General features: G+C 52.1%; 1 protein-coding gene across 10 annotated transcripts; it reads right to left on the bottom strand.

The window, feature by feature from the left end:
• Positions 1–1,251: 1,251 nt before the first annotated feature.
• On the bottom strand, positions 1,252–23,602 carry VEGFA (vascular endothelial growth factor A). Of its 10 annotated transcripts, XM_054820766.1 has the most exons (9): positions 23,467–23,602; positions 17,408–17,459; positions 12,066–12,262; positions 10,232–10,308; positions 9,785–9,817; positions 9,476–9,622; positions 6,992–7,063; positions 5,707–5,838; positions 1,252–3,432 (listed from the first exon to the last, which is right to left on the bottom strand). In XM_054820766.1, exons 1-9 carry the CDS (start codon positions 23,530–23,532, stop codon positions 3,411–3,413), a joined length of 798 nt encoding a protein of 265 aa, XP_054676741.1. In that variant the 5' UTR covers positions 23,533–23,602; the 3' UTR covers positions 1,252–3,410. The 10 variants fall into 10 exon arrangements, 7 of the variants coding, with proteins under 7 accessions (XP_054676741.1, XP_054676743.1, XP_054676742.1 ...); XM_054820768.1 differs by lacking the exon at positions 5,707–5,838; XM_054820767.1 differs by lacking the exon at positions 6,992–7,063.
• Positions 23,603–23,900: the final 298 nt, after the last annotated feature.

The raw sequence follows: 23,900 nt of genomic DNA, 5'->3' as shown, positions 1-23,900 counted from the left end.
CTTTACCAAGAGCAGGACCAAGGCAGCCATGAACTCAGTGGTCTGTATTAACCCAGGTGAGTCGCCTCCCAGACATCCAGGAACATCCTGTATGCTCCTTTCCAGCGTGGCCAGATGACTGACAAACACGTGATACACTCACCTCCACAGCTGATGAGGAAAGGACACCGCTTTCAGAGAACTTTTCCTCCCAAAGACCCCAAAGCACATCACAAAAGATGCAATGGTATCAAGATCCCTCATAAAGCGATGAGCATGGTCAGAGCTGAACAGTTCTTTGCTCAACGTCAGCCAGGATGGTGAGGGAGGTCTTGCTGAGCATCACTGGCAGCAGGGTACATGCTGCTCCGACTGCGAACACCGAGTCCATAACCAGTGAAGGGCGGGCTCAGAGCATCACTTTCATCTTAAGATTGTAAGCTCCACCGAGATCGCTTCTACTCATGCCTGCACAGTGCCCAGGGCTCGGCTCCCGACAGAGCAGAGGCAGGGTCGGGAACATCACCGCACTCCTCGGCATCGGAGGCTAGGAAGGAACCCAGGAATCCTGCCCCCTCGTTCCTGCCCATCAGACCACCCTCTTCTCACCGAGCGGGGAACTCGGGCTGAGCTCCGCACGAGTATTTCGGTGGCTACCTCCCATTCGCCTTAATGGGCTTTAGGTACCTAGATGCTTTTGGAGGCTCTGGGCCCAAATCCGAGAGTCCAACTGGCAGGTTGCTGGCGCCCTGTAGCCTCCAGGCGCAATGCTGGAGGGTCTGCTATACAATGGAAGAAAACCAGGATGCAAAGCAGAAGGAGAAGGCAAAGGAAATCAAGGTCAGAATTAAATTCTTTAATACAAAAAAAAGTTTGTCGTCGTTGTCGTCGTCGTTTTTTTTAAGATATATCTGTAATTTGTTTAAAAATAAATATGTACTAAGGAATATCTTGAAAAAATTCACTAGACACAATATGTAGTGTTAATATCTTTTTTCCCCGCAATTATTACAGATAAACAGTAGCACCAATAAATAAAATGATAACAAATATTAAAATTAAAAAGGAGAGAGATTCAAGATGTAGAATTTTCTATTTTCCTGCTTCTTCTTTTTACATATATAAAAAAATCGTAGCGTCTATTTAATCCGAATCACACATATACATAAACATATATATATATATACAAACACATAGCCAAATATATATATAGTATGTAGATGTATATCTAACCCTTGTCTCAATAGGAATGTGTAGGGGTAGGTGTTAGAGAAATTAATTAAATAACTGCCCATAACATGCTACTGACTCTGCCAACAATTGGGGAGAGATGGGACGGGACAACAGGAAGGTTAAATTTATACACAACCAGTACAAATAAAAAAAAAAAAAAAAAAAAAGAGGTACGGCTTATAAATAGTTGAAATTAAATATTAACAAAGAATACTGAAAAATCCCTACTCTTTAATTAAATTATCTGTTTAATTTCTAATTTAAAAAGGGATATTAAATAAGTATATAAAACACTTTCTCTTCCCTCCCCCCCATCGGAAGCCTCTGTCTTGCGCACGATGCAGCATGAGTATTATACATTGCAGATGCAAGCACCCACCCGTGTGTTTTTCCTCCTTCTGAAAGCCACCAGTCGGATGGGGAGTTCCTAGTGGTTAGTAGTCGCTTGTTGTGAGTCTGTTTTTAGACTGTCTTGTCTTTTTGGAAGCTTTCCGTGTTGTACATTATCAGGCGTTGAAAATTCAATTGCAGATGATGTTTGGCAGCATTCTGACACAGACCGAGTACCTTTTTGATTATTATTATTATTAATAATAATTTTAATCACAGAACTAGATTATATATATCCACATAGATGTACAAACACGCTTTCAGGGGTGTGTGTGTGTGCGCGCGTGTGTAAGGTGGGTTTCACATACACCACAGCGTATATTGCAGATGCACACATAGCCAAGATTCTCAGACACGGCTTAGGGATTCCGGCTGCCTTCGCATTTGATTCCCCAGCCCAAGATGTGGAAAAGGGCACGTCATTAAAAAAAAAAATCTTGACCTTCTTAAGGGTCATTCACACTGGGTACGCAAACTGAAGACAGCAAAAGTTGCTTTCTTCTTCCCTCCTTCAATCTTGGCGTACATATATATTATTTTTTTATATATATATATGTATAAAAATAAATATATATATATAAAAAAGAGAGAAAAACACAAACATACATACACACAGACACAAATGCACACATTCACATACACACACACACCCCGCTGTGTATATACTTTTGATTAATATCCCTTTCCAGAAATGTTCCGTAAGCATCTTGGATGCTCTTGAGTGGCAGCTCTGTGCATGAAGAAAGCAGACAGTGCTGAACAACTGTGTGGCTATGCACCGGTCCCCATTCTTGCTTCAGCACACTGTAGGCCTTGTGTCCTTTTGCAGCCACCAAGGGCGGGAAATCTAGACTCCTGTGATACTTCCTTGAATGGAAAGTTAGCACGCATCAGCTGCCCACCATCCTTAAGAGAAGCCAGCACGTCTCTCTGGCAAAGTTTCTATAGCGAATAAAGTCAACGCAAAATGTACACTGACATCCCATGTCCCAGCAAGGCAGGCAGGTTATGAGACGAGTAAGGGCGAAGGTTGGGGGAAGAGAGGGGAGGAGGAATCCTTGATCACGCAGACGGCCATTTCCTTGGCCTTTGACCCATCGCACCCTAGGATGCCGCTCTTTGGAACTCCCTGCCCATCCTCTCTGTCACCTCTCCTCCCTGTCCCAGGCAAGGAGAAGGTGGTTTGTGGTACAGCACACTCTACAGAGAAACAGCGGAGGCCGCACAAGTCAGTTAAGAGTTAAGAAGTTTACACCCAGCGCTTCTACTCAAGTCCAGTCTTAGCTTGTTTCTTATGCCCCAAGTAGCCCGCTTGTGTCCACAGCAGTCGAGTATTATCCAGTGAAGACACCAATAACATTAGCAATGTTAAAAAAAATAATCAGTATATATATATATAAAATATATATGTGTGTGTGTTGTGTGGTTAAGATATACATATATGTATATATAGATGTGGTTAAAATATATATACATATATATATATGTATATGCATGTATACACACATATATATGTATGTGTGGGAAAACCCATCAAATACACCCCTATAGTCTTCCTGGCTCTGTTATTTAGCAGCATGAAAAGAAAAATAAAATAAAACAGTTCAAAACCCAAAGGTGAATTCTGTGCGGCGGGTGCCTTGGGGAATGTTCCTTCCGGAGTCCATCGTCCGTACTGAAAGTGCTGTGCTCTACCGATCCTTCATTTTTAGGGTTCATTTGGATTAGTGTTTTGTTTTGTTTTTTTTTCTGTCCAGGCGAGAAATCAGGCTCCAGAAACAGGGCTGTTCCCCCTTCTTTTCCGCTGCTCACCGTCTCGGTTTTTCACATCTGTCAGAGGAGAGGGAAGGAAAAAAAGAGAGGAGGGGTTAGCGTTTGTGATGGGCGTGCAAGTAGGACAGGGAAGGGAAGGAAGGGAGGTGACTAATGTGTTTAAGAGCACATGGTGTTAAGACATGGCGTGACGTCACTGGTGGGGTGAAGCGCTGTGCAGATGGGGCAAAACAGCTGAGAATCTCAACCCATGAATAGGTTAATGAATTCTATTCCCCCAGGCTCACCTAGATGGGGCAGCAGGGGGGAAACTGGTACAGGGATAAATTTAGGAGCAGAATCAGAAGCTTCCTCACAGATGAGCCGAGTGTCTTGTTTGCACTCTCTCACACCATGCGCACATAGATACACACAAACACACAGAAAAACAAGGCTAAGCAATGCATGCAGAAAGACACACTCCCTCAGCTCTCCACCTAGACTGTTTGGGTTGGAAGCAGCGCAGACAACAAGGCCTCATGCAGGCAAGAAGGTGAAAAGAAAGTGCCTCTCATTCCACTAGCTGCCACGAGCAGGGGTTAGCACCAGAGAACAGCAGCAGCGGCCTGAAGAAGCAGCAGGAGAAATGAGAATTTACCCTCCCCTGTAGGGCCCAATTCTAATTCTACAAAAAAGAGCATGAGGAACTTCAGCTTAACCAGCTTTTCATCTGGGAACAGATAAGCTACCCACTGCTATGACTCCTTCCTATCTTTCTGGCCAACACACCAGCTCTAGAAACTTTCCTTAGTGCCAATTATTGCATCACAGAGAGGGACTAGTAAAAGAAACTAGTAAACCGCTTCTGCCATCCTGACTTCTTTGAGGTACTGTTTGTTTTCCCTTTGTATTTGTGACTATTTCTCACCGTTCAAACTCTGTAAGTTAATTTCCAGTTATTCTGGGGTTTGGGAACATGAGTGGGGGAGAAGGCCAAAGTTAGGTCTGAACTCATGCTTTAGGGGTTATGCTCGCTGGGAGAAGTTTAACTCCAGAAGCTGTTCTATTCTGGCCTCTCCATCAATTACTTTCCCACTGAAATTACAAGCACCCCAGAAAATTCCTCTGTATACAGAGCCGTTTCCACCACGCTGGCAGTGCCAATGCCTCTCTGGTTTGCATGGAAAACGCACAAAGCATTTTCACACCTAAAGGAAGCACTTGCTACTTGTAGCAGCCTTAGTCACCAAGCCAACTCCAGGCAGGCAAATGGAGGCTGAAGGACGTCTCCTCTCTCAGGATGTAGCTGCAGAGGACCCTGGATCTCTCTCCCTTATTCTCTCCCATCCAGCCACTGCCACTGTAATACTCTCTCGACAGGAGGAATCTCCTAGATCTCTGAGAAAGGGGCCTGAGTTCAGAGTCACAGTTAAAGGCTCATTAGCAACCCCATTTCTATGTCTCTCTCTGGATAGGTAGGATGATCCCACACCAGAGATGCACACACAGCTGGTGCGAGCCAAGAGACCCCACTGAGTTCACCAAAGCACTCAGGTGAGAACCAGGAATCAGTTTCTGCACACGTCTATGCCACAGACGGTGCATGACACAGAGCACTCAGATAACACATGCACAGCATGGATCTCTGAGCAAACACTAACCACATAGCGTCTTTGCGTCTCCCACCTCACATCTGAAATACAGACCTCTGCCTGCCTTCACCTAGAGACAGACTTAATCCTGCTGTATCCCACACTGCAGCCCCTCAAATCACAACTCTGGCTGAGACATGGACAGGGAACTGTCAGCACAGTTCAAGAGGACAAGGTGCTCTCCCTGGCTTTTAAAAACAGAGGCAAAGGAGAATGTGGGGGCTCCTGGCCTGGCTCTCCTCACTCTGCACACAGCAGAGTGTCCACAAGCCACATAAAAAGGGCCTGGAAGACAGGGGTGGTCAAATCCTAGTCAGCTAAGGATTTGTCTTTGTCCAACAGTACGCTCAGAGTTGCATACAGGTAATGTACAGAGGGCTACAGACCCTCCCTATGGCTACCTCAGCCACATGAACTCCATTATCTTGTTTTGCGGGAAAGGGTACCATAGATACAAACACCCTGTCTCTGGGAGCCATCCCCGTCCAAGTCCTGACAGCACATCTGAAACGCACAGCTGCCCTCTGACACAGGGAAACTCTGTCCTCATCTCAGTTAGCCACTCTGCCCTCTGGCCCACGTAGGACAGAGAAAAGAAGTAATCATAAAGCACTGGTGCCAGAAGTCAGCAGGAAGCAAGCTCTCCCCTCTTTCTCCTTCACTCTCTGTGTGTTTCTCTTTCATCCTTCAGGACACAAACCTGCAAGTGCGCTCGTTTAACTCAAGCTGCCTCGACTTGCAACGTGAGTCTGTGAATTTGCAGGAACATTTACAGGTCTGGGGATCTTGTACAAACAAGTGCTTTCTCCTCTCTGAGCAAGGCTCACAGTGACTGCAAAAAGGCAAAAGGAAAGATGTCTAAGCTACAGCGCTTCAGCAGAAAGAAAATACACATGCAACACCCTAAACATCAAAGCAATCCCGTTGCCCCCTCCCGCAGCCCCCATGCTGCCCACTGGAGCGTCGCAGACTGATGGATTTTCCAGCAGCACCCCGGCAGCCCCAGGACAGCACCCCCTTGCATTAGCGTAAAGAGAAAGAAAACAGGCTCTCTGCACAGTATTCACAAATGCTGCATTGGATCCATCGGCACAGGCCAGAGGGAGGAAGAAGGGGAAAGCAAGGATGGGAAGGTGAGACGTCCCAACCAGCTACTGATGTATCAATGAAAGGAGTTCTCTGAAGTGAGCTGTTTGAGTAGAAAGAGGCCAGCAGCTAAACGAGTTAAATACACAGGGTCTCTCCTCCCCTGGAAAGCAGCTGGGCTCCAGCATCACGTGCTTACCCCTGCAGCTGGCACTGCCCTCCTTTCTGTAAGCCCCATCCCAACCTTGCCACCTAGGAGTCTCCTACGGAGGGGGCCATGAATTTACAATGCAGAATTCTGTGAACCACTGTGACGGAGGCAGAGCGAAAGAGACAGAAAGAAAGAGACAGGGAGATAGAAGCCACCAAATCCAGCAAAGAAAGAGAGAAAAAAGGAGAGAGCCCCCCGCCCCAGTTCCCCAGCACCCCCTCTCCGGCTTCCCACTGTCCCACCTCTCCTCTCCACCTGTGACTCCACCAGACACGCACGCACACGTGCGCACACACGCACACACACACATGCACGGCAGACACCAGCCTGCCTGTCGCCAGTCGTCGTAGCAGCGAGGGCACAAGACGAGTGGGGGAAAGCAGATGACAGAGTTGCAACGGGAAGGCGTGGAAAAGAGGTGCGGGGCACTCGCCCGCCCACCCACCCACGTTCTTGTGCCTTGGGAAAATGGTCGCCACTGATGATTAGAGAGAGCCAAGCAAGCTAAAGCCACCTTCCCTGAAATACCCTTAGTGCCAGAGCAGTGCCACCACCAGTGCTGCCCCTGCAGGATCTGCAGCCCACCAGTGACTGGGAGGGAGGGTGAGATTTGAGTGAGCAGCAAGCAGGCGGATTGGTTCAGGGAGAGGGAGGGAAGAGAGTCTACAAGCAGAGGACACAAACGTACAAGCTGGGTGGTTTGTACCGGCCTTTCTTGCGCTTTCTCTTTTGACCCTTCCCCTTTCCTCGCTTTGATTTTCTGGAAGAAAAACAAAAAAAACAGAGAAAGAGAGAGAGAGAGAAGGAAAGAAAGGGAGAGATAGAGAGAAAACGGAAGAAAACGCAAGGAAGAAGAGGGGAAAAAAAATACAGCCATGTGCCTTGCTGGGAGGGGGGAAGCACATGAGGCAGGATTGGAGGGCAAGTCCCGGGGCCGAAGCACAGATCTCCACCTCGCACACACATTGACCGGCCCTCCTGCGCTCCTGCCAGCACCACAACCAGCCTGCCCGCAGCCAAGCCAACGCCAGGGGACTCAGCAGAGCCCACCTCCAGCATGGCTGCTGCCAGCAGAGGCGGATCAGAGGGGCAGCTGCCCCCTCCAGAGAGGGGCAGTGGGAAAGGGACAGAGGGTAAGGGGGAAGGAACAGAAAGCTTCGTGAAAGCATCACACAACCGCAGTGAGTGCAGACAACCATTCCAGGCGACAAGTGCGGGCGCACGCTGACTGACAAGAGACAACCTGAGCGGAGAGGCTCTTCTGAAAAGGAAACCACTCTGACCTGGTGCACTGCCCAGCACTGGGCCTAGGAGGGGGCGGCCAAGCTCCAACAGCCTTGCTGCAGGGCTGGCGGTAATCCTGCCTTGGGATGGGAGCAAAGGGGGCCTGGCCTCAGCACCCTGCAGACAAGGGGAGAGACCTGGTCTATGCAGCAGTGCCGTGTGGGAGAGGGCTATCCAGCTCCAAGGCTCTGCTCACCCACCCCACCTCTTGTCTGTGGTTCCGAGGACTCCAGGAGACCTCGCTGGATGCCTGCTAACATCCCCTCTAGCAGCCTCCATCCTGAGTGGGGATGAGGGAGGCCTGACCTAGTTATGATACCCAGGAGATAACCAGCAAGCAGCTGTCAGATCTTCCCTCCTTTCCCTCCCTCCTCTCGCCTTCCATATGGATCTGCCAGACGAGTGGATAGAGCCAAGGCACTGATTCTCTTCCGAAAAATTCACCAGTTGCTCCCGACTCTCGGGCAGGAGGTGGGACAGGCAGGGGCTAGGACATGCAGGCCTGGGCACTACCGTGAATCCCTACAGGGCAGTGAGAGCACGGGGAGGGAGGGAGGCTGGAGCCTGCGCTGCTCCTTGAGCCACGTTAGCACAGGACAAAGGGAGAGACATGCAAGGAGAAGGCCCTAGGCAAAGCACCAGGGCTGGTCAGGCAAGTGAGTCCCAGCGCTGTGGCAGTTCAGCAAAGGCTCCCTTGTTCCCTGGCGCAGCCCACCTCGGGAGGGAGCTGTCAAGGGGACATGGGGGGACAGAAGGGAAAGCACCACAGGCCCTGTTCAAGTCATCTCACTGGAACGAGTGTCAGAGCATCAGCTCGCTCCCAGCCTCCGCCCTACATGTCAGGAGTCACAGGGAGGCGGTGAGGGGAGGAAAATCGACCTGAAGGGAGGAGAGGGGCACCAATATAACAGGACTTTCAATCCAGCACAAATCAAAGCACACCAATCTCTCCCATCCCTTCCCTTCCTTCCCCGGGGAGTGCAGAACCAGCAAAGAGCAGGCAAGGTGCTGTTAGAAGAGGAAAGGGAATGCAACGCAGTCCGGGCTGGCTGCTTCATCCACACCCCATCCTCACCGGAGTTCACACAGACCCAACTCTCGCACACCTTCAAACCACAGAGCCACGCAGACCGACCGTCCCCGACAAGGCCCTGCACAGAGAGGAGTGTTGGCTGCACGCAGCTCAATGCAGCCAGGAGCAGATTTCCAGGGGGAAGAGGAGAGGCTGGAAGGCAGCTAGAAATATACGACCACCAGGAGAGGGGTGAAAGAAGTTCTCTCACTCTCCCGCTTGCTCTGTCTCTGTTTCAGCCTCATCTCCCAATATTCACCCCCTTCCTCTCCAACTCCACACCTCTAAATGGCAGTCACTATCCCAGCCATGCGCAGTCCAGCTGACCCTCTCGTCCAGAGAGGTCACTCTTTCTTTTCGATGTAGTTCCACATTTTGTGATCGTTCCTGCAACTACTGCAGGACAAGAGCTCATTTCTCTACTTTCCACAACCTTTTTAATTTGGGGAGGAAGGAAAGGGAAGGTTGTGCCTTAACCTCCTTCAGGTCACCAGAGCAAATCCATCAGATTGAAAAAAACCTCTCATGAAAGCCTCCACCAAGACCCGGCTATGACATCCACCTGCCTTTGCACCCTCCTGGGCCCCCACCCAATCAAAACCAGCGTCACATCCTGCATGGCATCAGTCCTGCCTCCACCAGGCCTCTGTTGCCACCTCTCCTTGTAGCCAGCAGAGTTCCTACCCAAGCTGCTGTGAAAGAAGCCAGCAAGTACTCACTCAAGCAGCAAGAAAAAAAATTAATAATAAAGAAAGGCAGCGATTTGCAGTAACCAGAAACACCCCAGGAAGAGGGAAGGGAGAATGGGGGCTGCACCTTGAATCCATTCTGGTAGGACACACACGACGGGACTTCCCTGACTCGGGATAAAGCATTAGGAATGACTGCCATGGCTGCGGGTCATGCAAGCTCCAGGTCTGGGGTATGAAGGAAGGACCATCAGATCTGGGTTTCTGTGCCCACCTGGAACGGATTCAGAGTGTCGCCCCATGCACTACCATATGCCATTTCCAAAAACACCTTCTCAAAGTGAGTATTCCAACCAAAGAAAAGGGCAAGGGGCAGTGGGGAGAGGAAATGCCAACCAACCACCAAAAGAGAAAGGAGGAAAGGCTTGTCACTTACTTTTCTTGTTTGTTTTTGACATCTTTCTTTGGTCTGTGGGGGAAGAGAGAACAAAGGCCTCATTAGAAGGGAGCTTACCACATACGCTTCCAGCATTATCCCCAGTTCCCACCAAGTCCAGGGAAGGACATGTACAGCTGGCATTGCAGGATGCCCATGGCACAGGTTAAGTGGTCCTTCTCAAAGTGTTTGCTCTCCTGTTGCACCTCAATGGCAGCCAGTGCCAAAAGACCCCAGGTTACAGGCTAGCATTGTCCACCTGTGACATCTAGAGATGGAGGAGCCTCGCCAGCAAAGGACTTCTTTTCCCAGGCTCAGCCATCCCACTGCAAACCAACTGAGGAGACTGCAGAAGCCTCTGGACAACAGTCCCAACCCAATGGCAGAAAAAAGGAAAGGCTCAGAATAAGTTTATTGCAAGAGGAACCAGTGCTGCTCCATTCTCACCTGCAGTCACATTTACTGTGCTGTAAGAAGCTCATGTGCGCTATGTGCTGACTCTGATGGGGTTTAATTCTCATGATCTGGAATGAAAGAAACAGAGAGGGTCACTGCCCATTCACTATTTATACTCACAGCTCCAAATCAGCCCGCTGCGCGGCAAAGCATTTGCACCCCAGGTGCTCCTGGGAAGAGCATGGCAAGAGTTTGAGCTGGCTTGGAGGCCCCATTCTCCCAGTCAGGGAAGGCCTTTGATCACAAGCAAGCGGCAACACCAGGCTCGTGCCAAAGCTCTATTTGCTCATGCATGCAAGGTGCCAGCACTGGTGGACTGCCTTGGAGACAGGCATGGGAGAGGGCGTAACACCATGGCAAGGTTCTCACTGAGCCATCCCTGGTCGATGCTAGAGAAACATAACGGAGCATCCAGCCTGCTCTCACATAGAGGCATGCTTCAGTCTAATGCAAAGGCCCAAAGAAAAAGCTCCATATCGGACTCCTTTTCCCTAAGCCACCACTTCTTTTCCCAGCTGATATCTCAATTTCTCAGTGACTCAACATGGAAAATAAATCTGGTGATCTATCCTTAAAACAGCCCTACTGAGCCAGACATTGCCCAGCCCCCAGCCCCATGTGCCTCCAGGGAAGTTATATTAGAAGCTATGCACGTATTGTCAGTCTCTCCACCCAGAACCTGGCTGGACCACTAGCTCTAACATTTGCACCATAGATCTGCTCAAGTGCCTCTGACCTTTTACAGACATGTGGCCATACCAGCCAAAAACTGTAATTCAGCAAGGAATGGTAGGAAGAAAACCACCCCTAGCCATGTCATGCTAGTAGGCTCTGGCCCAGGCTGGAGCCTGCAAGTGGAAAAGCAGTACGCGGAACCATGGAAGGGCACAGACACGTTCTCTGCCAAAGTTCAAAGACAGTTCAAATGACAAGTAAAAAGAGCCTGCTGGTAATCACATAGTCCTGCATGTCTCTCATCCATATCAAAAAGCAATGGCAATATTTACAGTGGCCATCCAAGAGGCTGAGGGACAAAAGTAGGTGAGGGAGCTATGGGATAAGGGTAGTAGGCACTAGCACCATTGTGGACACAAGCTGGGATCCAGGCTGGCAGACAAGGGTAGTGACAAAACTCTCTACGGTACATCTTCCCCATGTGCGCGGCCTTTGCTATCAGGGCCATCTCTGTCTCTTCCAAGGAATGAATTCAGCAGCCTCCAAACAAAGGAGGAGGACGCCCAGAGGCAGAAAGGCTTTTCCACTTGACACTGAAGCAGTGTGTTTCTTAGAGCCCCTCTCCACCCCTGCTGTGCCAATGTAGCTAATGACCCAAATCCCTTGCTCTGTTGGTAAAGGCTGACCTCAGATGCCCTCCGGGAGAGAGTACTGACAGGCCTTCCCCTTCTGTGCTACTCAGCTGCCTTCACAGCAACAGCTGTGTGGACCACAGAGTTAAGATGGAGCAAGGGCCCAAGGAGTACCTTCTCTGGGGCCTCAGAGATAACACCATCAGAAATACCCCTTTGCATTCTCTAAGCGTGAAGTGTTCCTCTGCAGAGAAATGTTCCTCTGCATGCTCCTAGCTACTGTACGGATTCTCCTCTTAGCCTTAATAGAGATGGGTAACTCATGTTTTAACCCTGCATGGTGTAATGCTGGGCACAAGGGTCAGGAGAGAGGTGAGCCCTCCTGGCATGACAATCTTCAGTTCCCTGGGGTAGGTTGCCCTTCCTCTGAATTAGCTGGGAGCTGGGACTTGGAGTGGTTGTGATGACTGACTGGCTTCCTCCACCCAAGCATGCCAGTTTGCAAGCTGGGCCCTCACCTCCATTGTGACGTTGTACACATCCACAGGGACACATTCTAGGCCCTCATCGCCGCAGCAACCCGCACATCTCATCAGAGGCACACAGGATGGCTTGAATATGTACTCCACCTCATCAGGGTACTCCTGGAAAATGTCCACCAGGGTCTCAATTGTCCTGCAGAAGCTGCGCTCGTAGACTTCCAGGAATTTGATAACTAAAAAGAGGAATGGAGGGAATAAGTTAATGCAAACTTCGCTCAAGAACGTCTAGTGCTTTGCCCCTTAAAATGAGCCAGACAATTGCAACACATCTACCCTAGGCTCTTCACTAACAGTCTTGCAGGCCTAAGTCCTTTGTCTCTGTCCTATACACACACACACACGCACAAATCAAGTGGGGAAGAGAAAGAGACAATCTATTCCTACCACTGCTTCAGGGCAGAGGCAAGATAGTCAAGAGAGCCTCACTATTTGCTTCCCTGGCACTACGATGCATCCCACAGGTGCCTCCTCGCCAAACCTCTTCCCCACTATCCCCCATACTCTCCGATATGCTGCCACTAAGCATGTTAGCTCAGCCAAAAAGCACCTGAGGCTGCTGCAGATGATCTGTGCTCTGGATTAAGGCTCTTCACCGGTTTGCCTTTTACCCCCTTTCAAAACAGCCAGTGGATGCCCCAGTGGGTTTCAGAAGGCAAGGAGATAAGCCAGAAGCATCCTTTCTACAGACTTGGGCATAGAAACATTTCCGAGAACAAGCAAAGGGTTCTGAACCATGCATCCACGTATCTTCACTCTTCCTGTCAGCTACATCTTTTGCCGATGCAGAACATCCACCTCAACAGGCCACCTCAGAACCATGACAGCACCTGCTACAAGTCACACCCTCCATGTCTCCACACTGACCATTTTCCCAGACCAAGGAATCAGGCCACCCACTGAAAGGTTCCAAGCAAGCCCACAGCACCCCCAGGATTAACTAGACCATATACTTGGCTACTGAACCACAGTGTGGGAGGGGGAACAGGGCGGATCTGCCATTATCCCCTGCCTTCTCTCTGAATGAAGCAAACACTAACTGCTTGTGATCTGCACTGATTTCACAAGCGTTTCTCAATGTTTCCCAGTCTCTTGCCAAAGCTTCATTTTGCTGCTTGGTCAAGGGTTGGAGTGATTTAAAGAGATGAGAGATAGGATAGATAAGTACACACGCACAAAACCCAGCTGCTAGTACAGTTCTGCAAACCTGGAATACCTGGAGCCCTCCAGGCCTCCTAGCTCTACCAGCATGCAGGCAAAGGAGGACGTCTCAAGTGGAGCAGAGGATAAGAGTATGCACAGAGAGATAGTACCATGCTGTTATGCACTATAATGATCCACCTGTACAGTATGCAGAGTCCTACAGCACCAAGGTTGATAAGTCTGAGTGATAAGCACAAACTGCTTGCATCATGGAAAAAAATGGTCTCCAGTAAGCGTTTCTAAAGTGCCCTGAACTTGTGACAAACTGGCATAAAGGTTACTTTGCCACAAAAATGCAAAAGCTGCAGGGCTTGAAGCTCACAGCCCGCAGTTAATTGTTGAAAGTTAGTTCTAGGTCATGCAGAGCTGACACTGCCACAGTGCTGAGAGCGGGTACAAGAGGGGAGGAGCTTCCATCCAGGCAGTCTGAAGTGTCAGAAAGCATGAGCAGCTATTAAAAGAGAAAGTGGTTTGTGAAAGGGAAATGTAGCCTGGCAGGCATGGACTGCTTGTTGGTATTCCTCATCTAGAAGACAGCATGTTTCTGTTCCTTGTCCCTTCCCTTCCTCTCCCCTCCTCCCCTAACTGCACTATGCCTCCTGTCTGTTCTCCTATCTTGTCTGCAGCTACCTCCTTCTTCTCATTCCCCTTCAGAGTGACCTTAGTCACCGCCTATGTTCCAACAAGTTGAACAATTTAACATGTGGGAAATTCTGCAGGCACAATGACAGCCACTGAACTGCACTGCTGAGTATTCACGCTGTGCCAGCAGAAAGGACCTGGGAACTGTGGCAGTAAAGGCACGGTTCTGGGTAAAATTGCTTACAGACCTACGTCAAGGGGAGGGCGGGAAGAAAAGAGGGAGGGAAAGTGGCAGTTACCTGTGCAGATCAAATGCTGCTCACGACAGTAGTCTGGGGCATAAAGAGGCGGAAACCAAAACAAGAGTAGAAAACTGAAGTGAAACTGATTCACGTCTGCCACGCTTTCTAAATGTTTGCACTGCGCAAGCAGCTGGATTACACCAGAGAATCTGGACTACAGGTTGGCCACAGAACAGCACATTCAATTTCTTTTGCAGAGCCTTTACCTTCACGGCTGCGCCCTGATGACTATGTTTGAGATCTGGGAGATCTGACAGGACCAAGTCCTTCCCATAAAGAATTTGGGAGTTTTTTGCCTTAACTTTAACATATGATGATTTTCCAACGTCTGAATCAGCCTCTGAAAAAGGAAACAGGGAATCTTTCTCCAGCTGCCAGTCAGAACATCCTGCCACGACAGGCACGTTGCCTTGATTTCACTGGACACAGAGCACTCACACTGAGACTGTGCAATGCTCCATAGTTCATTTGCACAGTTAGCAACCAAACCGGAGCACATGACTGACATACAGTCATCCTCGCAGCAAAGCCCTGCCCCTGCTACGGTACCTACACTTACTCCTATGTACCAGGAGTCATATTCCACACTTTGTCAGGCTGATTCAGTCTGTGCTTCCTTTCCATTGGTTGTGTCAGGGACGGAAGAAGGTCTGTCTTTCATGGGGAAACATAGGAAGGTCACTGAAGGACTAACACCACTTGGCCTGCTCCCTTCCTGCAATTTGGGCTTCAGCCCACGTTAAAAGTTAATCCCGCATTTAACCCACACCCCTACCCTGCAAAACACCTCCAGATTTGAGTCAGAGGTTCTTCTTTGTGAATGGAGGGGGAAGCAAGGTTAAAACCCAGTCAGGGCCCACATTAACTCTTCAGGGCAGACATAGCCACAGCAGGCAGGATTAAGTCCAAATTTGGAGCAGTCAAGTGGGAACATGCTAGACTAGAAAAGGAGCAAGTCTATGATCATTTTGCCTCCCCCCCGTCAATGGCTTAGCAGCAATACAGACACACTGTTCTTTTAAAAATAAAAGTGCAGCCACAAGTGCTGGTGGTTTCCTTTATTTATACCAGAAAATCTTTTCTCGTGGAACAAACAAAGAGTGTTTGTCTGACTTCTCTACAACTTCCCGTGCCACAAAACATGTGGAAGGCTCTCTTGAGGACAAAAGGGTAGGGGCTGAAGCTAAAATTACAGTCTCCAACCAGAGTAAGTCCATCCCAAATAAAAACCTGTCACAGCTCAACATCTCAGAGCAAGCACAAAATGGCCAAAGACAGAAAATCACCTTTCAACCCAGCCCCAAAGACCCCAAGAGCTTCCGTGGAAGGAACCACAGGACTGTCCTTGTGGAACAGAAGCACACAGTTGTCTCCTCTTCACAGAGGAGAAACTGAGGTACTGAGAGAGGACCTCAAAGGTCATACAGCAGAAGTAGAGCCAGGAAGGTAATGCCAAGAGTCCTGATTTCTAGCTCACAGATATAGCTGCATTGCAGAACCAGAAATAGCACCAAGGCAATAGCACCAAAGTCTCATGGCTCACATTGCCAAACCAACTTCTCCTGCGATCCCATTGGCCTTCTTGTGACAGGGAATTAAATTCTGTTTGATTCTTCCCCTCTCCAAGAAGGTAGTCAGAGACAACAAATGGCACAGATGAGGACACTAGGTCTTTTCTACCAACCGCAGAGGACTGGTTACCAAAATAAGCCTCACAGCAGGCTCCATCTTGATCCCTCTGGAGTCACTGAAGCTTCTTCTGTTGACTTCAGCAGGAGCAAGGGTCAAGCGCAACAGGCGTCAGCCCGCCAGCAAATCAGAAATTTTCCCCATGCAAAATGGACACCTATCCCAAAGACAGCCATGTGTCCCAAAGACACACATGCAGACTGTCACATCAATAAAGTTACAGAAATTGAAATAGTGTGACCAAAAAAAAGAGCCAATCTGGGCCCACACTGCTAGAGCCCTCTGCTGACCTCCAGCTGGAATAACGCTGGAGGTCACAACCCGTGGGGACCTTGCAAGACCTTCCTCAGACCCTGCCATGCAGTAAGTGGTCTGCTCTGCTACAAAGGTAGGGGGACAACACGGTCAGGATGGTCTTAAAGCAGCTGATGATCACCTCAGCCTGAAGGCTCCAAAGTCCACAGCCCTTTTACCCCACCTCTGAACTGAGGACTGCAGACAGAAAGCCAACCTGCTCCAACGCACGGGGCTCCACCAGACAGGGCGCTGGCAGGAGGCGTCTCTGACTAACCTGGGGGCTGACTGCTCTTCTGGTCTACATTTACTCACGCAAACCCGTGAGGCAGAGGACACTGCCACAGCCTGGCCTTTGGTCAGCCAGTGGGACACAAAATCACAATGGCTGCAGAGGCACCACCATGTTTCCTCACCAAGCAACGGTCCTGCGCATACTGAACCACCGGCAACAAATTAAGCAGAATCCATCATATCACACTGCCATCCCCTGAACCCTCTAAGCCTGTTGCTCAAACTGGAGTAAAAGGGTGTTTTTCGAGCCTGGCTCTATACAGTGCTTAGCAATATCCTGACTTGAGGGATACCCATAACTGTCAGGAGGCACGACTCCAGAAAATCATCCTGGGGTGTCCTTTCTTCCTTCTCTCCCCCCGGAGACCTGCCGCCTGGCCATCTGGGGAGAGTCGGGGCGCTGCTTCAGCCTTTGTTCGGGGATCAGCCCTGGCCACCCAGCCGGGCACTGCCAGGGCCACTGGGGAAGAGGCAGGCAGTGAAGATGACAAATCCCTTCCTACGGCACTGTGGCGAATCCCTAACAAACTGTTCACCGCTACTCAGCTCTTTGTGTGCGCGCGCGCGCATGTGTGTGTATATATATATATATATAAAAATGAGTGTATGTGCACGAGCGCACGCACGCAGTTCTCCTCAAGAGTTGTGGGAAGCCAGCGGCGGGCTGGCCCGGCCCTGCTGCACGCCCTGGCCCCGCTGCCGCCCTGGGGCCCGGCCCCACGGCCACCATGGCCCGGCCCCACGGCCGCCCCAGGCCCGCAGGGGGGGCGCGGGGGGCGACGCCGCCGCCGCGAAGGGGTTAATGGCGGCGGCGCCTCCCGCCGGCAGCCCCCCGCTCCCGCCGCCGCCGCTCCCCGGGAGGTGGCGGTGTTGGCCGCCGGCGGCTCCCGGGGCTCGGGCCTCCTTTCCCCGAGCCCCCGGCCGCCCCCACCCGCCGGGAAGCCGCCCAGCGCTTACCTTCATTGGGTTTCCGCTCCCCATCCCCCAGGGCAGGAGCAGCCTTCGACAACTGCAAAGATAACAGAAAATCGGTCACAACACGGAGCCGTTACGCGGTCCCGGGGCGCGGGAGGGCTCCCGGGCCCGCCACCGGCGCCCCGCCGGGCAAGAGGCAGAGGGAAGCCCCGGCGGGAGGGGGCGCCCCCCGAGGTGGAGCCGTTGCCCTCCAGCCGGCCTGGCGGGCACAGAGGGACCTTTTGTTACCCCCGTCCCCCGGGGAGCCGAGAGGGACACGGGCGGAGCGGGCTGGACAGCCCCGGGCCGAGGGAAGGGGCAGGCGGGAGGGAGGCAGCCGGGCCTCTAGCATGGCGGGCCCAAGAAAGGCCCCAAAGGGAGAAATGCGTCCCTCGGGAGGCGCTTTCAGTGATTACGGTCAAAACTAGAGAGCAAATCTGGGCCCGGGGGAGAAAAATAACGGGTGACCTTCTGCCGCTGACAGGACCGGTGGGGCTGAGCACCGCTCTTCTCCCCGGGGCCTCCATTTCCCCCCATAAACGTGAATCGGGCCCGGGAGGGGAGCAGGGAGGGCAGAGGAGGGAGAAGGGCAGCCAGGCACATTGCTCCCCTCTCAATGTCACAGATGTCTGTCGGTGGCCGCCGAGGTGTTGGTATCTGGCCGGGTGTCAGGGCAATTAACTGTGACAGCACCGCTTCGCCGACAAATGCCACCAAATCGCCCGTGGTTTCCCTCCTCTCCTCTGGCAGGGAGGGCAACACGTGCCCTCACCTAACAGGCCCGGTCCCCAGCCCCTGTATGGCCCAGCAGCAGCGCGGCTCCTGTCCCCACGGCTTCCCTGGGACAAAACCCAAAAAGGACACAAGCTCTGTCTTCACTCCTGCTGTCCTGTTGGGACCAGGGGCATTTCCACACTGCTGACGCAGGCAGGAGCAGCGACAGGTAACCCACCCCCAGACCAAGATGGGGAAGCGTCACACCGCTTTACTAAGGAAGTCCTTTTAATGCCAGGTGAAACAAAAACTCCACTCTTCCTGCTCTGCGTGAGGGTTTTAGCTCTGACGTAACTTTACAGCCAAGTCAGGTTTCCCCCTGCTGTTCTGAACCAAAGTCAAAAAATGCCTGGCTTTCTTCACTTCCCCGAGGTATGCTGCCACCTGTGTGACGCCATCCGTCCCAGAACCTGCTGCCTTTCAGCAGAGGCCCAAAAAGAGCATGGCAATGCATAACACACAAAATACTGTTTCATCAGCAATACACTGCATTTAGGCTTAGAAAAAGGCCCTCTGATTTCATAGCCGAAGACAGGACTGAATTGAGCAGGCAAAGTCCACCTCAAGCTCACAACGGGAATCTGCTACCTATGGTCTTCTAGGCAACCTCGTGCCCAGGGCAGCACCGGCCGAGCAGCCCTAAGTGTCAGCTTTTAAACGGAGGGGGCAAGAGAGCCGGCAAAGCCCTAGAAGCCCCTCTCCCAGCCGTTCCTTTGTGTCTGTGCACAGTTCCTTTGTCTAAGGTCCCCCCGACCGAACTCCTCCTCATTTTAACCAAAGTCTTTCTGTACCTGGGCATAACTCACCAGCCCAGACCTGAGCCACCCCATACGTGGATCTGTTTCTTCTCCGGGGAGGAGAGGGCTGTGTGCCCAACCTCAGTGCTGTGACAACAGTTTAAAAAGCAGGTTCCTAGAAATAGTTTCATTCCTGAAGTGTGAAGGTCACTGCAACTGCACAAACAAAATGGAGGCTGCAGAGGTTGCAGCGGCCTTTCAAAGCCACTCAGCGCCTGACCATCTATGGGTCAAAAGAAAACTGCATCAAGGGTGGAAAAGCCTCAATCTGTGTTGTAGCACAGGAAGAAGAGGATCACGAGCCAAGCCAGTTTATCCAAGTCACAACGCCCCCAAGACCTTTCGCAGAGGGATTTTTGGTTCACGCACAGAACAACCGTGACGGACTGAGCAAAATTAGCTCGGAGACACCTTGAGGGTCATTGTGCCTATTCTCTATGTGAGGCTGCCCAGCCAGCTGCCAAACCCACCACCTCCTCACATGCAAGCACACATTGGTTGTGCACAGGGGATGGGAAGGAGAAGCGAGCCACACAATTTCATTGCTCACCTGTGCCTGGCCAGCACCTTGCCAGCCCCTGACATACTGGAGCAGGAGCCAGAACACTCTCCCAGCACTCACCTATACCTGAGTTGCTATCCCACCCAGAAGACAGGAAACAAGACCGGTATGAAGCCTGCAGAGAACTTCTGAGCACCCCCAGGGGAGCTCTCTGCAGGAACCTGAAAGGTTTCCCAGAACCACCAGTAACATGCTCTCTGCTCGCTGTACCAAGAAACTTTTCTGCCCTTTCAAGCAGTGCCTTTCACCTGTGGCTGGTGCCCTCAAGCCCGTCCACTAGAACGGCAGGTGATGCAGGGCTTTTGCCTCACTTTACACCAGGCTGCTACGTATCAGACAGGGCGATGGGGAACCAAAAGCCTGCTAAGGGACAAGCAGGCCTGGCGTGCCCTTCGGTGGGAGCCTGAAGGTCACGCTCTCCTCTGCTGGCTTGTGGCACTATCCAACAGCTCTGTAACACAATTTCCCTCCAATAGATTTTCAACATTTCAGAGAGGTGTGGAAGCAACGCCTGGGCTTGAGAGAGGGATAGATGACCCCAGTAATGGGGCTGAGCAAGGGGAAGCTCCTTTCTGTGCCCTTTGGAGGTCACAGCAAATGCACGACCCGCAGTGGAGTACAACCCCCCCCTAATACGTAAACCCACCTCACACCATCTGTGTGTCTGCACCTTCCCTGTCCCCCTTCTTCCCCCATCCCTGTCCAAAGCAAGTTATCCTCTGAAGGGAGAGAAAAGGTTAATCAAGTCATTCCTCTCTAACCATCACCCCCCTCACCACCACCACCAGTACTCTTTTTCTCCCTTCCCCTCCCCCTAATCTGTGCAGCCTCATTAAAAGAGCTTTGTAACTGTTTAGGACTGGAACAAACAATCCATCCACTTTGAGAGGGACTCTGGGACAGGAGTTAAGGCACTTTTCGTCTTAGGCACTAGAAATTCTTCTCAGCGGTTTCTACTTAAGGGGGGGCAACGGGGGGACAGGACTCACTGCACTCCTTCTCCATTGTACATACAGATAGAGGTCACTAATCCCGCAAGCTGCCAGCACAGCCGAGGCACCTCTGATGCGGAGCAGGACAGACAGGAGAGCGGATTTGGGGTTGCTCAGGAATCAGCAAGCCCCCCTGAGATGTCAGCATGGGCTTCCCTCTCCCCTGCTCCCAAAGAAGCGCTCCTCCTCCCAACCTGTCCTCGGACACGGGCTGGAGTGGCTCAGGGGAAGGTGACCTGCTGCGTCCCGGGCTGGGGAAGCAGGTTCTGGTGGCTCCCCGTCGTGGCCTGGCGCAGAGGCACACCAAAGGCAGGGAGCCTGGTGGGTGTGCGATCATTAGCAGTCTAGTCACAAGCTCGCTCTCCCTACCTCGGTGTCTGATCACTGCCTGTTCCCTATGGCAATACAGCTGGTGTATCTAGGTCCCTCCACAGTTGAGGGAAGGGAAGAGTTCCCAGACCCTCATCAGGAGCGACCAGCCACCAGGCTGCCACTGAGACCCTCAGACAAAGGAAGATGGGGAACAACCCCGTTCTCTAGGAAAGGGGGGGGACTGGAAGGGGACAACACCGCAACCTCTCTGACCCCATGGGGCATGAGGACTGTGCACCACCGCTCAGCACAGGCAAACAGCTGGGAAGGTGGCACTGCAAAACCACCTTTTCCTCCCTCTCCTGCACAGAAAGGCTATTGCCACCAGTGGAGGCAGACACCTGTAGCATCAGTGCAGTCCACCCCTGACCATGACGTGATTTCCCACCGTCCCAGCCTGGCTGCAGGAGCAACCGTAACAACTCCTTCAGTAAGGAGGCATCCCCCTACCACCTTCACCAGAGGAGCACCGCGATTCCTGCGTCCCTCCTCCTCCACCTTCAAGAAAGCTGCCTGACGCGCGCTGGACCCCGCTTTCCTAACTCAGCCTCTGCCAGGGCTTTTATTTAATGCTCTCCAACGTGCCTGGCTAGCTAGATAGGTTTTATTCAGCACGGCAGCCAGATTAACAGTACAGATAAATATTATCATCAAAGCACAAAACCCTAGTCCCAGCGTGAAGAGTCATGCCTTCTGTCATGCCCAGAATCATCGTCAAGCTGCCTACGTGAGATCTGCTGGTATTTCTAACGTTCCCATCACCGTGGTGCCCGGGCGATCAACGGACAAATAAGGACAGAACCAAGGGGCAGACCTCACCGTCGATCTGCCTGAGCACTTATATGGCCCGCATCACCCAGCTATCTGAACATCTCGCAATCTCTCGTGTGTCTATCCCCACAACATTTCCCCCAAACTCCACTGACACCCCGTAATTCTTCCCTACTTTTTTCCCCACCATTATCCTCTTTCTTTTCTAATCGGCACCATCCTCCTGCCTAGGAGAAAAGGCAGCACAAGGCTTTTATGCGACTCCTGAGGACAGACAGACCTGGACTCTACCTGATCTGCTGTTTCCTCCTCTGGGGAAGAGGAAGGGGAGGGGAGAAGGAGCAAGGGGAGGGTTAAAGGGTATTATCACTAGACACCGATACAGAGTTGTCTAACCTACAGCCGGGAAACAGACGCTACTGTACAAGTTTACTGAGGAGCTGGGAGGCAAAGAAACCCCGTTTTAGGTGATGGTGGAAAAACTCTTGGAGAGCGGAAAGAATTGTCCCAGGAGCCAAATCTGGCAGGCAGGCAGCACGGAGCTGCTCTGTGCCACACTCGAGTCTTGAGAGCTGCGCCTTGGTTCCCATCGAGCACAGCCTAACGTGTGGCTGTCACTGGAGAAAGTAGAGATATAACAGGCTAGAAACAAAGCGTGCAGTGCCTGCATGACTTCAGTTACAGCTGAAATGGCTCCTAATTGGGGAGTTACCTTCCAGCATCGGTGCTGAACAAACAATGTGAATAACTGATTAGTTTGCAAGCGACGCTTATTTTCACAATTGTGGGAGACGATCTGGCCCACGTTCTCTCCAAGTGCCGAGGAGAAATGGCAGGAGAAAACTAACCTGTTATAGCCTTTAAAATGTAATCCATGCCCACCTAGCAAATAGCCACTTTCACGTGGGCACTCTGTCTAAACCCCTTAATATCTCTTGGCAACACAGCCCTCTTGACTCCTTAGAAAACAGACAGATTTATAGGACAGGTTTGCACAGAAAGCTGCCTTTCCTTTTTCTTAAAATAAAATAAAATAAAAAGAGAAAGACAAGGAAGAAGAGTTGGGTTTTAATCCCGCAGGAATGACAATGGGGCTAAAGTAAAAGTAACTGAGGAGGAAGAGAATAGAAAAAAAGCATGGTTTTGTAATCTCGGTGCAGGAGATATGTATTTTGAAAAAAAAAAAAAATCAATCTGGAAGAAATTCAGGATCCATTTTGTCCTCTTTGATCTCTATTTGTTTTTCCAGCAGGTATTTTGAACTCCACTCGGCGGCACGAACCCGAGCTGGGACCCAAGGCAAATACCGCCGAAACACCCTTTTGCAATGTCAGGAGACCCGAGGACGGGAGGCGAGGCTGATGCAAGAAGCCAGCGCGCTGCCTCCCTGCCCCGCGCAGCGCTCCGGGCCCGGCCACGGCCACGGCCCCGGCCCCGGTCCCGCCGGGACCCCATGGCCACGCCGCCCCGGGAGCCCCACGCCGGGGGCGTGCAATGCGCGCACATGTGCGCGGGCACTCCGCACGGCGATGCCGGCTGCTCCGGGGGCCTGCGAAGCGCCTGCCAGCGCTTTCCCCCCACCCGTTGCAGCATTGCACACACGTGTGTGCGCTGCAGGCACCCACCCGAAGCCGGTGCCAGCAACGCGGCGGCACCGCACCGAGCAGGTGGGAGGCAAGGGGGGTGGAGGGGAGGAAAAAAAGGGGTGGAGGGGAAGTCTTTTCCGCCGCCCTCCCCCCCGTTCGCGGGGCACAAAGCCCCCGTCCCGCCGCTGTCCCCGTCCCTACCGCTTACCTCCGCGCTCTGCAGATACAGCAGCGCCGCCAGCCCCCAGTGGATCCAAGTGAGCAGAAAGTTCATGGTTGCCGGCGCACGCCGCGGAACGGGGCCCGCCGCGCTCCGCCTCGCCGCCGCCCCGCTGCCGCCGCCCCGCCGCGCTCTCGCCCGCGCCTCCTCCGTGCCTGCCGCCGCCGCCGCCTCCTGGGGTGCCGCCGGTCGGGCGGTGCGAGGGGCTCCGAGGGAAGTGGGGTTCCTCTTCGGGGTCTCCGGTTTCACCCCTCCATAAGCCCGGCTCTCCGCCGGCCCCCGCTGCTGGTTTCGGTGGGCGCTCCGCCGGGCCGAGCGCAGGCTCCGCGGCCGCCCCGCCGCCGCCCGGCCCCCACCGCCGGGCAGTCCGAGCTCCACAGCGGCGCCCGTCTGCGGCCGCTCTCCCCGCGCCGGGGCAGGCA

This window comes from Grus americana, chromosome 3 (genome assembly GCF_028858705.1).
Source record: "Grus americana isolate bGruAme1 chromosome 3, bGruAme1.mat, whole genome shotgun sequence".
NCBI classification, from domain to species: domain Eukaryota; kingdom Metazoa; phylum Chordata; class Aves; order Gruiformes; family Gruidae; genus Grus; species Grus americana.
Note: the sequence above shows the minus strand (reverse complement) of the source record. Positions and strands in the feature narration are given on the sequence as shown.